The following is a 16,520-nucleotide window of genomic DNA, read 5'->3' on the forward strand; positions in this document are numbered from 1 at the left end:
TAATATCATAAAATCTAGTTAAGGATGAAGAAACTGCAACCAGAAGCAAGGAAAAGTGTGCAGTGGGCTAATCAGTGAAAGCTGCCCTGTCCTCTGGTCTCTGCACCTTGTGGCAATTCCACACAAAGAGTATTTTTTATAAAACATGCTAAAACACCTGGCTGCCACTAATTACTGAGTAGAAGCACATTTTATATTTCATTTCCTGGATCTTCTCTTTCAATCTCCTTATGCCTACCTTTACCAATGCTCTGCCTTGATAAGGACACCTGCCTTTTGTCCTACTAGAAAACCCTGCTTCTCCAGAGGAGCTGGGTGAAACACAGGTACGCCAGTAGGTGGGAAATCCCAGCATCCATGCCAAAGGAGCTGGCTGAAACTGCTACTCAGGAAAGCCTGGATCTCCTCCCAGGCAGCCAGAAGCCCCAGGGCTTCCCAGGGAGCTCTATGCCTTACAGTGTTTATTTATATAAAGATGCATTTTGCCAAGGAAAGCAAAGTAGTGCTTTGCTTCACTTGCCACGGGTTTTAAGTTGAGCAAATTCTCCTGGTTGTCCGTGCCTCCTTCCAGCCCACTCTGACCCCTGTGCACACACACACATATACACAGGGTGGAAAGAAGCTGCCTGGGAAACCACAACACTTGGAGCCAGATGCAAAAGCTAATTAAGATCCCAAAGCATTTGTTTCATTGGCCCATCTCCAACCAGCAAGTCCTCAGCATCCTGGCAGCAGAGGGCTTTTCTGGGCTGAGATGCCTTGCTCTGTCAGGCTGGGACAGAAACCTGCTGTCTGGAGAAGCCTAATCAGTTTGTCTGTTTTCTTTTTTTATCCTCCAAGTCCTGCAGGAACCTGAAGACACCAAAATACCCATCACAATAGCAAAGTGTCTGCAGTAACACTCCTGGCCTGCCTACTGGTGGAGGCAAACAGGTAGTGCTGTGGTCAGGAACAGAGATATAAAAAGTCTGTTGTAAATTTTGCAGGTGTGACAGATTATTACCAAAATGATTTGCCTGAAACCTCCAGGTTTGCATTCTCTTGGTTGAGTCTCCAAAGTTCCACTTTAGGTCATGCTGTTGAAAACAGGCCATGTAATCCCTAAGGCCCCAGACCCTAATATTGGTATTGATCTGAACTGTTGTGTGAGAGGTGGGGAACTCAGGTTGTAAGGGTATAACTGAATTAATTATTAATTTCTTTGTTCAAGGGCCCTCCCCAGCAGCACCCAGCTTGAGCTGTTTCTACTGCAGTACCACTCAAATAAATGACCTTAATCAAGTTAAAGCCTGAGACTCTGCTCCGGGATTCCTACGCTGGAGAAGCCTCTTCAACAAACCCAGCGTATTTATCCAGCCTGGGCAAACTGGGAACATTACAGATACTTCAAAATAGATAGGTGAAGGCAGACTTAATTCAAACTGACTTGGGCATGAACTTCAAGAGCAAAAGGTGCCCCTTAATAACTCCCTGTGCAGACATTTTCATTTCAGAACAAGAGAGCCTGAGCCATGGATTAACAAATGTACAGCAAGGTACTTAAGACTGCCCATGCATGGAATTATTTGGAGACAATTACTCCTGAATAACACCACGGGTAGACAAATGCTAAGCTAGGCAGACAGCAGTAAGCTCCTTTCTTTTCACTGCCATTTCCCCTGCATTAACCAGGAGGAATATTCCAGGCAGGCAGAGCCTGTGCCAGTAACAGCCCCGCATGATCACCACATGAGTGCCTGACCCTCTCCAGGAGCTGGAGGAGAGTGAACAGGGCTCATCAGGAAAAGGATGGAGTGCAGATATCAGGATGAGAAAGGACCAAAGGCACTGGACTCAAACTGAAATGCAGGAGGTACCATCTTAATATCTGAAAACATTTTTTTGCTGTGAGAGTGACCAAGCGCTGCACAGGTTGCCTAGAGAGGTTGTGGATTCTCCATCCTTGGAGATATTAAAAAACTGTCTAGACACAGCCCTAGGCAGCTGGCTCTGGACAGCCCTGCTTGAGCAGGGGTTTGGAGATGGTGATCTCCAGAGTTGCATTCTAACCTCAGCCAGCCTGTGAGGCTGAGATGCTGGCAGGAGGACAAGGCAGGGGCAGTCTGGAGCAGGGTTCTCAGCCCAGCTGCTCCCATGAATCCAGGGGACCAGTACACCTTCCATGTGCCTCAGGCTCCAGACACAGCACGAGGGTCCTCAATCACATCTTAAATAAGTGCATCAAGAAAAATTCACAAGTCTGATGGCAGAACAAGTTAAAATGGTGAGCCTGTTAAAAATAATGAAAGAAAACTGACTGAGCACTTCCCTGAGGCTCTGCCCACAGCTGGCACAGCTGGCACTGCACATATCAAGTTCACCCAGAGCTACCCAAGAAATGTGGGACTTATACACTAGGAGGTTAAATGCTTCCTCCAAGGTAGCACAGACAGGTGGTGGTCTGTATCAAGGTAGCAAGACGTTTGCAGGACCCCACTCCTTCACACCTGCTGACAGAAAATAAGCAAAGTTCTTCGTTTCTAATGGAGGCGACCCCTGCTTTGGGATAGGAAAAGGGCTGTCATATCCCAGGACCTTGCCCATGGCTGTTATAGCATTCTCAGTGTACCACACATCCCTGGACTGGCACATCATTTGCAGCTTTTACGACATGTCTATAATTCTACAGGATGCCCTCCTCAGCTGACACCCAAATCCCTTCTTCACCCACATTTCTAACAATTCATCTCATTTCTCTTTGGAAATAGGTCCAAAAGACAAAGAAACACAGTCTTTACTAGGCTAAAATTCTGTTGTAATTTTTCTAATGTATACATAAAATGCTTTACCATGAACACAGCCACAAGCTCACCTGTTTTTCAGTACAGATACACATGAAGGGCCATTCACCTACATTATCATTTTGGAAACAGTGGAGGGAAAAGAAATTAAAAGGGTGCCAGAGAGTAGAAAGTATGCTGAGCCTGCAGCAGCAGCAGGGGCTGTAGTGAGGAAATCATTCCTCAGATTCTTGTCAATAAGAGCCGAGACAGAAGTTTAGCACACACCAGAATCACTGCAGCAGCCCGAGCCCCCGGCTTTCCCCTTCTCCTCCTTCCCCAGGGTTTGCACCTCTTTAGAGGTGCAAGAATTGCAAGAATTGCAAGAATTACCCTTCAGAGAGCAGACTCACCGCAAAGCTGGGGTTACCTAGCCCATTGATATCTTTGCCTGAAGAGGGTGTCATGCCTTCTGCTTGCCTTCACCGACTGCCTTGTAAAAGAACCAGTCAGAAGAGGAAAGCCTCCCAAATTCCCACTCCTTTCAGTCAAAACAGCCCCAAAGAAACAGGGTGAGAAGATGCAGAAGCTGGATTTCAGGAGCCAAACAGCGCTCAGTCCTAGCTATTCATGTGAGCTGTATTGCAGAAGTATTCCCTTTTCTTTGGCTTATGTAAGTGACTCCTTTTCTCCAGCTGATTAGAGGACTGGCATTCAAATCAATCTGGAAAGCAGCCCTCCCCTGGAATGAGAGAATCAGTAACTCCTGACAGAAAAGATTCATCCACATGTAAGGATGCTGGAGGATATCAGAGAGGCATCCCACACAGCCTTGGAAATTGTTGCTTCATTACTGTTTCAACAACAACTTGCATTTTTTGTGTGGGTTGGGCCTATTTGAAGCTCTTTGTCATCATCTTTGGGACATTCAATTACTAGACAGTTTCACTTATTTCATATATAAACTACTGTACAAACACTGTCATCTTGTAGGATACTTCTATTACAGCCTGAAAAGAATGAAGCTTTTTATGTGAATTTATTTATGGCAGCAACCAAGGACCAAGTGTTGACATATATTTGTTGTTTAGCTAAAATAAATTTGAAATAGAATGAGTCACAGTTGTAATATTATGTGATTTAGAATACTGTTTGCTTAGCTTTAGTTGCTTAGCATGAGCAGCTGGATTTCCTGAAGCCTTGAGCCACAAGCTGTGGACTTTCACAGAGATATGCTTTTGGCTGAAATGCAGTTAATTTTCCTAGTAACTGGTACAGTGCTGTGTTTTGTCTTTGGGATGAGAAGAATATTGATAATACACTGATTATTTAGTTGTAATAATTATCCTGAGTCTAACACTTTTTTAGTTCCCCATGTTCTGTTCTAGTGAACAGATGCACAAGAAGTGCAAAATAGAAGGTAAGGATGCTACAACCATCAACTCAATAAAATAAGGCAATGGCCTGCCTGCATGAAGACAGAGAAAGAGTTCAATAAGATATTAGAAGACCCAGACCAAAAATCACCATTGGACTAAAAAACTGCATTAAGAGCACATGAAGGGCATGTGTGTAGTCTTAAGCACATAATTGCCTGGGGATTTCTTTGTTCATGGTCCCTCTCTAAAGGCATCCAGCTCAAGCTGATGTGCTGCTGTAAATTCTGATGCCTGAGACTCTTTTGTAGGAAACCTGTGGTTGAGTCCAAATGAGGAGGAAGTGCACCTGAGAGCATGTGTGTGTGTGTGTGTGTGTGTGTGTGTGTGTGTGAGAGTGAGGAAAGAACACTCACTGGCTGATGGAGCTGCTTACTGTGAGGGATTTTGATCTCTGCTGGTGTAGTCTTGGGGGGCATGGGTGGGTGTGACTGACTCCTGGAACACCAAGGCAGTGACTTCTCCTTTCACACAAGTCATCAGAACATGACACCAAAGAGGTATAGAAAACATATGATCTTGAAAAAAGATGACTTCAGGTCATCTGATTATCCCCATACAGCTAAGCATTCTAGCTCACAACCATCAGATGGCCAAAGCATAGTTACCCTTAAAGTAGCTAATGGTGTTAATGCTCCATCACACCATTCCAGCCACCCCACCCTACTTAGATTAAACTCTATTTAATTTAATGGCTTCCTAAGGCAGTGAGCTTCAATTGCAAAAACTCCTTTGGAGAGGGGCATGTTTTCACCTACACTTAGTGACCAGCCATTGGCAGTATCTCCTGGTTTCCTTGAAGGATGCAGTGGAACTGAAATAAACTCCAGTCCCTCTTCCTTCTGTAGAGCTTTAGTATTCTCAGATCTTCTCTTGAGACCAGGACTGCATTACAGGATAGGACAACATTGCCCTAAACACTGTTAGTGAAGTTACATCCCGCTGGACAGATAAATTCTAAGACATCAAAATCACTGAATCCTAGGATGGTTTGTATTAAAAAAGACCTGGAAGATCATAGAATCATAGACTCAGAATGGGCTTGGTTGGAAGAGACCTTAAAGATCATCTAGTTCTAGACTAGAATGGCACAATATTCCTCTGGGGCTAGTCTATCTTTTCAGTCAATTTTTATTTTTATAAAAATACCTGCTAATTTCAGCCCAGCATCTGTTCAATGACTCCTCAGCCCTGCCATTACCTTGTTTTCAGATGAGACCCAGACATTCAGTAACCAGGGCTTCTTAAACAAATTAAACTTGTTTAACATCCAGTAGGTGTGGGTGCATAACACCTGTGTCACCTAGACTAGCATGTGGAACTGCCCACACAAAAGAATATTAAGTGAACAGGATAAGAAGAACAAAATTATAATAACAACATCAATCCTTTTCCTCAAAAAAAGCTGGGCAGAAAACCAGTTTCCCCCCGGGAAATCCTGCAATGCAAAAAATGCCCTTTTTAGAGTACCAAGAGATTGCAGATTTTAACAAAAAACACAAGAAGGAAGTCCTACGTGGCCAAAAGCCTGAACATTAAGCCTGTTAGGAATGAAGAGTTTAACAATACCAACCTCTGGCCAACAGAAGGTTAATAATCTGGAATCTAGATGAAGGTTATGAAATAGCACAATGTATATGTCAAAGCAGAAATTTATGGGGTCCATGTGAAGTGCCCCAGCCTGGAATATCCTGCCTTTGGAAACAAGCAAGCAAAGTAGGAATTCTCTGTGTACATGCAAATATTTGTATACATAATGTATACATACACTTTTATGTGCATATTTAAGAATATATATAACAAGATTATCAATAAATTACTAAATTGTGAGGTTTTTTCAGAACAAAGTATTATTCAATTAGCAAAAATGCATGTTTGAACAGCAGTGTTGTGAACCACTGATTATTGATGACAGTCAATTATACAAATGACTTTTAAGTATAAATTGGCAGGTACAGACCTTTTCAAGTTATTCATAATGTTTTAGGAAAGAAAACAAAAAAATGTAAGACAGATTGCTTCAGACTTGTGTGTCAGGTATATCTCTTGCTGTCAGTCAAGTGACCTGGCCAGCTGATCATGACAGTAAAGGCTGGCTCAGTTTATGCCCCTGAGGGGGGCATAACTCAAACTTTATGCCTCTGCAATGCAAGCACTGATACAGGAGCTCCCTTTGCTTTCAGTGAGTACCTCCAAAACTTCCAGTGCACCTTAAAATTGGAGTCCCAAGTGGGATAAATTCACAGAATATTCTGAATTAGAAGGGACCCACAAGCATCATGGAGTCCAACTCTTAAGTAAATGGCCAATACAGGGAGTGAGCCCACAGCCTTGGTGTTATTAGCATCATATTCTTTCCCAAATCATGAACCAACCAAGAGTGACTGGCACAGGTGAAGATGTCTAAAGCTGAATGAGAGGCATCCCTCCATGCAGGGCTGTGCATCTAACCCAGGGAGGTGCAGACTTGCTGAGGTGTGCCAAGCCCCTTGCTGAGAGAGCAGGTTCATCCACAGTGCTCTCACAAACCTGTGGCACTGAATCCCAGCTCCTGGGGTTGAACAAAGGTGTGTCCAAAGGGAACTCAGGGCTATGAAGAGGTATGTCATGGAGACTTTGTGCAAAAAAACCCAACAAACCACGAAATACTGCAATCATCTTTATGAAGAACAGTTTCATCTTCCACAGCTCTAGCCCTGGTTGGTTTGCATGAAGGATGGACTAGCAAGAGAACTAAGCAAGTGACTTGCAATCACTAATTTAGTTACAAAACACCTCTATGTCCTGTCTGCAAAACCTTCTGCAAGCAAAGAGGATTACCCATGGTCACTGACTTGAAATTAGTACCTGTGTGTTCATTCAATCATAGAGTAGTTTGAGTTGGAAGGGACCTTAAGTGTCACCTAGTTCCAAGCCCCCTGCCATGGACAGGGACGCCTTTCACTAGATCAGGCTGCTTCAAACCCCATGCCTTGAACACTTCCTGGGACAGAGCATTCACAATTTCTCTGGGCATCCACAACTCCTCTGTAGTTCAGAATTCAGTAGTGGGAGTGTGGAAAGGGGACCCTTTTGCAGAGGGAAGATTTAAAAGGTTCAAAGGGGCACAGGAGAAGGTAGAGAGAAATGCCTCTGGTTCAGGAAAGCTTTACCCCTCAGGGCATCCCCACCAGCCAGCAGGGAGATCTGAGTGCAAACACAAGAGACACTTGAGCCAGCCTTGAAAACCATCAGCTGAGCACTGCTTTGCAGGCTGCTGTGATGGAGGAGCAGCCCTGGAAGGAGATCAGCCACGGGGAATATACAGCAAAGGTGGACAACCCCAGCCAAGGCTGTGGAGCTAGGAGAGCTGGCCATGACAGCTTCCCCACTAGCTCCTCCTTCCTCTTAGCCTTCCTCATGAGCAAAGGACTGACCTGGGGCATGGACATGCTTCCTGAGCCCAGGGTCACTCCCTGCAGGAACAGCCTGGTGCCCTGCTCTGGTGCCCAGATTGATGCACATGTCTGCCTCTGGAAAGCAGGAACTGGGAACAGCACTGAAATCCCCCTCCAGCAGGATATTGATTTTGTAATAATAAGCCTCTTTATGTCCCTCAGCCGCAGGCTAGCTCTTAAGAGCATTAGCAAAGGGTTAATCCACGTCACCTACTCAGCATTTTGAGCACAAGCGTGGTTATTGTGCCACGGGGGTTTTGCTGAGCCTGGTCATTCCCTGGCACCCGTGACAAGCCGTACTGCTGCCCGCCCGGGCTGAAGGCTCTCGGCATGTGCTCGGCCCACAGCTGGAGCGCACCGGGGCGCATCCAGCAGCCGGGAGGGCACTGCCTCGGGCTCTTCCCACTGCCCGCCAGCCATCGACACCTCGTAAGCCCCGGCAGGAGAAGGTACACAGATTCCAGGCTCCAGGCTCAAGAGAGGGAGCACTTGGGGGTCCCAGAGCCCAGGGGGCTGCCCGCACTGCAGCTTCCAGCGGCCAGGAGACCACGGGGTTTGAGCCAGGGCATGCCCCAAGGCAGGCTCCTCTGTGACAGCGTTACACTGTCACACAGCCCAGCCTGCCTCAAAACCTTTACCTTTACTGCACGAGCAAACAGCAAAATCCCTGCAGTCAGATGGAGAAAAGGGGGAAAAAAAGAAAAAACTAAAAACTCCCAAGAAACCAGCAATATGCACTGAGACAGGGAGGAATATACCTCCTTGGTCTGCTCTCCAGGGGGAGCCAAGGAAAGGTTACTGCTTAAGAAGGATTAACCAGAAAAGTGAAGAAATTAAAGTAGTTTCTAAGCAAGATCATTATGAGTCATGGGAGGTTAAAACAGCTTTTCCTAAGAAATCAAATAAATCCTTTGGAGAGAAACCCAGAAATAACAGCCCAGCTAAAACAAAAACAAAACAAAAAAAAAAAAAAAAAAAAGGACTGAGAGATGGATGAATGGATGATGGATGGACAAACAGAGCAGGATGAAGGTGTTCCCACATCCAAAATCTCATGGAGGGGACAAGAAACATCTCTGCAAGTGCAAGGAGGGCCAGAGTACGGCTGAACTACTCCAGGTGGGAGCAAGAGCAGGTCCCACCTGGGGAGGAAGGCAAGCAAGGTCCAGCCACTGCTTGGTCCCACAACTTCCTTCCACTCAGCAGATGCCCTCATCTACATCCCTGTGTTGGGATGGGATGTGACAAGAGCTTGATTCTGTGTGACATTTTTCTTTCTCCTTTATGCACTACAGTAAATCACACTAAGATGGTAAGGCCACTGCTGGGTTTTAGAAATAGAAGCTGCTCACACGTCCAAGGCAACATTCCCCCCCTCAGAACCCAATGGGGCAGCCATAGGCAGCCCAGCACCCTGGCTACAGCTAAAGGCCACAGATATAAAAAGAGAAATGAACAAAAACTGACACATCTCCATGCAAAGCTGTATTTGTGCCAATGCTATTAGTGAATAACAGCCTCTAACCCTTATACCTGCAGTAAGTCCCAGGACAGGCAAGGATGCAGTAAAGGAGAGGCAAAGGAGACCCACAGAGCCAGCAGAGCTCCAGGGGGTGCAAGGAGGGGAGAAGACAGGGGATGCTCCAAAAGTCACCCCAAAGTCCTGCTGGTCTCACAGCTGCTGTACTGGCTGCTGGGGAGAGCACTGGCACAAAGGCATTGCCTGCTCCAAAACATCAAGCACTCAGGCAACACGGAGCATCTTTTCTCTTCAACGGTGTACACAAGTGACCAGTCAGGTGGGCCAGGTAAGAGCAACGTACATTCCAGGAGGCAAGAGCTGATTGCTACTACAGCCCCTCCACCTATAAAACATCACAGCCTGAAATGACAGGCAGAGAGATGTCAAGCAGAGAAAAGAAAAAGGAAAAACAGATTTCTCTGCAGCTCCCATAGTAGCAAAGCCAGCGGAATCGCTGCTATGAAACCCTTTTGATTCCCATGGCTCATATCACACTCCACTGCTGTTGACAGAAAATCAGCCCTAGGTTCTGACAGGAAAGAAAGGACAGGCACAGGAGGGTCTGCAGCATAAGAGCCTCAGCAGTGAGCTGGAACATGGATTTTGGCAGGTGGAGGAGGAGGAGAAGGAGGGTTCCTGATGTGCAGCTCCAGCACCTGGAGAGATGTCAACAGCCAGTCTCTGCAGACAGTGGCTGTAAAGGATGGATCCTAAGGGTTTGCTCTTTCTCACTCCCTTTCCCACACCTGTTTTCCTTCCCCGCGGGGCTCTGGAGGCGAGTGGCCAGAGCAGGGCTGGCAGTGCTAGGAGCAGGGACGCAGGGCTTGTGCTGGCGCGGAGGAGAGGCAAGCGCCGGGGGAAGAGCGGCTGCTCGCTTTGCTGCTCAGGGCTTAATGCACTAAGAGCCCAGCTGACTCCTGCTCAGACGCCAAGGGAAACCGCAGGCACTCGGGGCGGCCGGGCACCCAATGGTGCCGTGTTTCCCCAAACCATGACGGGACAAAGGCTCGGGAAATGCATCGTCCTCTGCCTGCTGTGCTGGAGCTGCCTGAGCTTTGCCTGGAGTGATGCTGCTGGGCCCGGGACCGCCTCACTCGGTGCAGGACACGTCAGAAAGGGGCTGCCCAGAGACGCTGCCAACGGGACCGACGTGCAGAGCAACATCTCAGGTACTGAACTGAGCGATCCCCCGCCTCTCCCTCTGCGGGCTGCCTGGGGCCCCTCGGTGCAGGCACAAAGGGGGAAGGGCGCAGGGACGAAGGCATGATGGTGCTTCTCTCGTCGGACACAGCGGCACTCCCAGAGCATGCACAGGGGCCACAAGGCTTTGTGCGGTGGACACAGCAGCTTCTGTGATATGGGAGAGATGTGTGGCACCAGGAGCAGTCAGGAGGCACAGGGAGGAAACTCGACAGTTAATGTTTTCCTTTGAGAGTAAAGTCCTCCTCCATGGTAACATCTATGCATATCATGATGGACCAGCTGTCTGCTCAGGTATGGGTGCAGTGAACCATCCCTATCCCTAGAGGCTGAGCTGCGACCCTTGGGAAGAAATGGAGATTTAAAAAAAAAAAACCGCAAATAATCTCCAGCTGCTGAGGGTGATTATTTTTCTTTAATCCACTTACCAGGGCAAAGCACACACCATTCCCCAATGGGTGAGATATGGCCTCAGGGCTGCTGTGGGGTGACCACCCACCTGGGGCTGGCAGCAGCTCAGAGAGCCCATGCCGTACTCCAAACCATGGTGACTATGGGCAAAGGCCATAACAACTGGTGCTGGACAATGTAATCGTACAAGAGATCCAGTCCAAGCACTCAGCAGCCTCCCTGGCACTGCTGAATTAACTCATACAGACATCTGTTAACAGCACTGCTGAAATTAGAGAAAGTCTGATCTTACTCAGCCTGATTTGTTTCTTATCAGCTCCACTGGACTAGAAGCCTACACCATCTCAGTAAAAGCAGTAAAAGCAGAGGGAAACCAGACCTTTATCTCACATTAGCTTTACTATTCCACTTGGAATTCCCCATAGAAGTTACCCCTAAGCTAAATAAAGTGCGTTTCTGCCTGCAGGTTTAAGCTTGGTTAAATTAGAATTGATCACAGAATTTTCCTTTAATTTAGGATATTGATACCCATGATACCTGCTAACACACCTTCTTGGCCTCGTGGTACCTCCAGGTGGGGGAGTTGGTAAGCATATGATCAGACTGCCATTCTTTTTGGAGCTTACCTAACTTTTGGCTCTCCCTAGGTATTATTGCAATGCAAAAGAGATGGTCTAAGCAGGATAATTGAGTAGCTCTGAATAGCTGTGAGTTACAAACTAGTTAAAAAATTAAAGGCTGGGATGAAAAAAAGCCTCTCTCTCTCTAGCAGAGAGTAATATTTCTTTGTTTTGAGTTCCAGCCAACAATATTCTCCCAGAATATTGTGTTATTAAAAAACATTCTCTTCCTTCCCCTCCTAAAAATTGCTTTCTGCATACTCTCCCCAGCCTGCACCTTTCCAGTCTCACTTCTGCCATTCAGCAGCTGCTCACACTGGAGAGTCTGCAACTGAAAAAATTATTTTCCAGATAAAGCTGCTAGACTTTCTAATGTATTTCCTTTGGACTATGCAAAAACACACACACTCACCCAAAAAAAAAAAAACACCCACCAAAAAAACAACACCCAAACAAAAAAACAACAATGTCCAGAGGCTTGCAGGTCCTGCAGGAGTGACACAGGGGCCTGGCAGCCCTTTCCACAGCATCACTATGGGGGGCGTTTGTCACCACCTAAGCTTAACATGTCCCCTTCTCCCCCAGTGCCATGCAGAGCTCTCCCCCCGCCACGCTACGGATACTACTATGTGGACAGAGGCTCAGGCGTCTCGCTGGGCTCGGTGCTCGTGTACTGGTGCCAGGAGGGATACCAGCTGGTGGGCAGCGAGAGGCTCGCCTGCCTCCGCCAGGACAGCACCTCATCCTGGAGCCACCCTCCGCCCCAGTGCCAGGGTAAGGAGCCCTCGGGCGGCACCCAGCCCCTGCACCCGCTCCCAGGGGCTCGGGGGTGCTAATTCGGGTGGGGAGGGGCAGCCCCCGGCTCTCACACGGGGCCTTCCTTGCTCTGACCAAGGCAGCGAGGGCAGCAGGAGGTGGGGTGACAAGGCAGGTGTGGCTTGACCCAGTTGGTTGTGGCCAGCACCGCTCAAGTGCCTGCCCCAGCAGCAGCCCTGCAACAGCGTTTCAGGAGCTGCAGGAGCCAGGGGGTGCCGGGGGGGAATTCACCTGAGATCAGCTCAGCAGAGAACCAGACCCTCTCTCATTCCCAGTAGCTGCTGCTCAAGTCACCAGGCCGGGTCAAAAACCTGGTACCGGCTGACAGCCGACTCCTGGTGCCAGGCACAGGGAGTCCAGGGCACTGCCAAAAGCTTTCCCAGCAGGAGGAAAACTGAACTTCACAGTAACCAGTACATGCTGAGCACGTGCCAGTTGCAAGGGACCCTCCTTAATACTTTTTAACTTTTATTTTAACATTTTAACTTTTTCCCCTTTTTTGCTGTTTTCTTTTTCTCTTTTAATTTTTCTTTTTTATATTTTTAAACCTTTTTTCCTTTTTAACTTTTCTCCCCTTAAAACTTTTCCCCCTTTTGAACTTTGCTACATTTATTTTTTTCTAGTTTTCCTATTTAATCTTTTTCCTTTCTATTTTTAGGGATTAATGCCTACTACCCTTATGCTTTATGCAAGACACATCAAATGCTTTGTATTTTCTGCCCCGTGTGATTATTTTATATTAATTATCTGAAAAAAATATGAAAATATGTTAATATGGGATTTTTTTCCCATCAACTTTCTGGGGTATTGAGCCAGCGTCGCATCACCCACGTTCACCACGAGGTTTTATAATAGTTATTAATAAATATTCTCTGGAACGTCACTTTGGGGTTACCTGCAAGGGGGACGGTGGCCGGGAGCAAGGGTGGGTCCCTCTGCCCGCCCCGCTCACCGGCCCTTGCCCGCAGCCGCCGCGCAGCCCTCGGGCACCGGGTCCCGCATGGCGGTGGCCGCCTCGCTGCTGAGCGGAGCCGTCATCCTGGCACTGTCCGTCTCCTTCGCCGTGTGCTGCTGGCGGGACAGGGCGAGGAAGAGCCGCGGCGGGTGAGTATGGAGGTGGTGCGGGAGCGGTGCGGTGGGCTCGGCAGGAGCGAGGAGCAGCTGAAGGAGTGTCGCTGCTGCCATCTGCTGAGACACGCGGGGTGCGCCCACTCGGGACACTTGAGACCCGCTTGTGCCCTTTCACAACCCTGCTCACACATCTGGAACTATCAAGCATGAAAAAAGTTCAACCACTGCTCCAAAGCCAAGGTACGCTTGACTGTGGAAGGGGCATCCATCAGTGGGGATGCTGCTGCTGATGATTGCAGAGGGGGCTCCTGTTACATGCCTGAGGAATGGGATGCCCTACAGAGGGACCTGGACAAGCTGAAGAAGCGAGACCATGGAAACCTCATGAGGTTTAACAAGACCAAGTGCAAGGTGCAGCACCTGGGTCAGGGCAACCCCAGGTATCAACACAGGCTGGGCGATGAGCAGATGGAGAGCAGCCCTGTGAGAAGGACTTGGGGGTGCAGGGGGATGAGGGGCTGGACATGACCCAGCAATGGCACTCACAGTCCAGAAAGCCAACTGTATCCTGGGCTGCATCCAAAGCAGGGTGAGGGAGGGGATTCTACCCCTCTCCTCTGCTCTGGTGAGACACCACCTGCAGTGCTGCATCCAGCTCTGGGGTCCCTAAAGTAAGAAAGACATGGACCTGTGATTAAGGCCCAGAGGACGCCACAAAGATGATCAGAGGGCTGGAGCACTTCTATGAGAAAGGCTGTGAGAGTTGGCATTCAGGCAGCAGCAAAAGCTCCAGGAAGATCTTATAGCAGCCTTGCAGTACTTGATGGGACCCTACAAGAAAGAGGGGTACAAGCTTTTTAACAGGGCCTGTTATGATAGGACAAGGGGGAATTATTTTAAAATGAAAGGGGATTGGATAAAGTTGAATATAAGGAAAATGGGTTTTATAATGAGGGTGGTAAAACACTGGAATGAGTTGCCCAGAGACGCTATAGATGCCCCATCCCTGAAAATTTTCAAGGTCAGATTGGATGGAGCTCTGAACAACCTGATCTAGTGGAAAGTGTGCCTGCTCACTGCAGTGGGGTCACTTTAGAGGTCACTTCCAACCTAAATTGTTCGATGATTCCGTGAGCTTGGTGATGTACAAAAAGCTCCCCGTTACCAGAGGAAGAAGGGAACAGACAGTACGTGGAGGATGGTTAATAGGAATATCACTTTTCTGAGGCTAACTTCAGTGCAACTGTCTGCACACAGCCCAGGGCTGGGGAGGGAAAGGAGGAGTACTCTTCTCTGGAAATAGCTGGGAGAAAAGCCATGGTGGGAAGCAGAACTGGGCAAACAGAGGTAGCAGGACCACAGTCACAGAGAATCATCTCTGCAGCAGCACCGCCCTGTTTGCCTAGCACACACTACAGTCCAGCAAGGCCTCTTTTGTATCCTGGGCAAAGGATTACAGTAACAGGGACCATGCAGCCCAGGAATACACCTTAACCAAGAGCCTAACCCATTATCAGAAGCGCACAAGGACAAGGAGAAAAAAACCCCTTGCAAGCAAGAGAGGGCATCTCAGTCTTTCAACAGGCACCACCTGTTGAAGATGGAGTCTCTCTGAGACTCCATCTCTCTGAGATGGAGTGTTCCCACAGGCCTGCTCTTCCCTAGGTGGTGCAACCCTTTTCTGCAGGGCTGAAACAGCGTCAGTCCTTTCCTCTGGGAACAGAGGAAGGGGGTAAAAATCATTGGGTGACAGCGTTGCCTTAGGATACAAACATGCCCGATCTTTCCAAGGGTGTGAGCAAATAAAAGCCAGACCACAGAGCCCAAAGCAAGCACCTGCATGGGCATCTCTCTCTCCCCACCCGGCAGGCAGCAGCAGAGAAGGAAAGCCAGAGGAGGGAAGCGTGACCGCTCCAGCGCCGCGAGGGGCAGGAATGCTTTTGGAAGACTCAAGCACTACCACCGGCGCGATTACCACCTCTCGGCCGTCTCCAGCTCTGTGTTCCCAGGAGCATTCGCAGGCTGCAATAACCTGGCTTTCCACAGGTACGGTTCAGCACCATCCCCTGCCGCTGCCCTCCCAAGCTGCTCACACACAGGGACGAGCCGCTCCCAGGCTGCGCGGAGGCAGGAGCAGCCAGCTGGAGAAAAGCTCGCGTCCCTTGAGCAGTCAGTCCCCGACTTCACCCACCTAGCCCCCGACAGCAGTGAAACCCTGGCACCCGCTCTTTTCCAAGCGGGAGGGAAGCCGGAGGCTCGACGCTCCCTTTGCCCTGCCTCAGCATCACCTGGGCAGGTTGCAGGCTCCTTACCATGGCCTGTCCCGCTTGCCTTTCCAGCAGCCCAGCCCAGCAGCCGAAGGCGCCCGGGGGAAGATGGCGCTGTGAGGGCCCGGCGCTGCTGCGGCCCGGCCCCGCCCCGGGCAGCGGCCTGCCCGGCCAGCGGCCCCGCCGCGGGCACGGCCCCCTGCTGCCCCTCGGCTGCCCCGGCCTGGAGGAACACAACCTCTTCAGCAAGCTCGGGAAGCCGGTTTGAGAGGTTAAATTGCCATCCCACTTCCTTTTCCCCCCCCTCTTTTAACGCTATTAACTCCTTGAGCTCAGGAAAGCATTTCAGAAGAGCCAATTACCGCACCTGGGTTTTCAAATGGAGAAAAGCTGACACTTCTTGCTGAAAGACAATTTTTTATATAATCCTTTTATTTCCCTCCCCTGCCCAGCAGTGCACGTTTCAAACAGGAGTTTCTGGGTTATAAACTTCTTAATTGATGATTGATCAAAGTCAAGTCTGAGCAGCCCCAGCTTAACCTAAAGTCCATGTGTAGACTTCTAGGTTTTGAACATGAGTCTGATTTCCTGTTTAGGGCTCTTAAAGGCTGAAAGTGTAAACAGTTCCCAGGAGCAAAGAATGATATTAGATATCTGGAAGCATTTACAATTAATTGCAGTTAAATATAGATAGAGACAAAGTTTATTTTTGTTGGCATTCAGAAGTCACCATATCCTCCCACTTCTATACAGACATTCTTCGACTTGGAAGATGTATTGACAAGAGTGCAAAGCTAGCCAGTCAAGGGGAAAATGTGAATTTATCTTTAACACAAAGAACCTAGCACATCTGAAAATAAACAAAACAACACCCCCTCCAAAAGAAAAAAAAAAAAAAAGAAAAAAAAACCCAACTCAAAATGTATCAAATCTCTTTGGGGTTTTTCATCCCTTCTCTCCAGCATTAGAAATTCTAATCAC

The 16,520-nt window shown here is 48.4% G+C and overlaps 1 protein-coding gene across 3 annotated transcripts in view; it reads right to left on the reverse strand.

Annotated features, from left to right (window-relative positions):
- Nucleotides 1-15,713, reverse strand: part of LOC132327477 (solute carrier family 23 member 1-like) — a 36,589-nt gene extending 20,876 nt beyond the window's left edge. The window contains exons 1-2 of one of the 3 annotated variants that reach the window (XM_059846681.1): nt 15,585-15,699; nt 13,097-14,103 (exon numbers count right to left, since the gene is read on the reverse strand). In XM_059846681.1, coding sequence (XP_059702664.1) covers nt 13,097-13,480 — 384 coding nt within the window. In that variant the 5' untranslated portion in view covers nt 13,481-14,103; nt 15,585-15,699. Of the gene's footprint in view, nt 1-13,096; nt 14,104-15,584 lie in introns of all 3 variants that reach the window. The other 2 variants (XM_059846682.1, XM_059846683.1) reach the window with 2 other exon arrangements.
- Between the last annotated feature and the right edge of the window lie 807 nt (nt 15,714-16,520).

Source organism: Haemorhous mexicanus, chromosome 5 (assembly GCF_027477595.1).
Source record: "Haemorhous mexicanus isolate bHaeMex1 chromosome 5, bHaeMex1.pri, whole genome shotgun sequence".
Classification (NCBI taxonomy): domain Eukaryota; kingdom Metazoa; phylum Chordata; class Aves; order Passeriformes; family Fringillidae; genus Haemorhous; species Haemorhous mexicanus.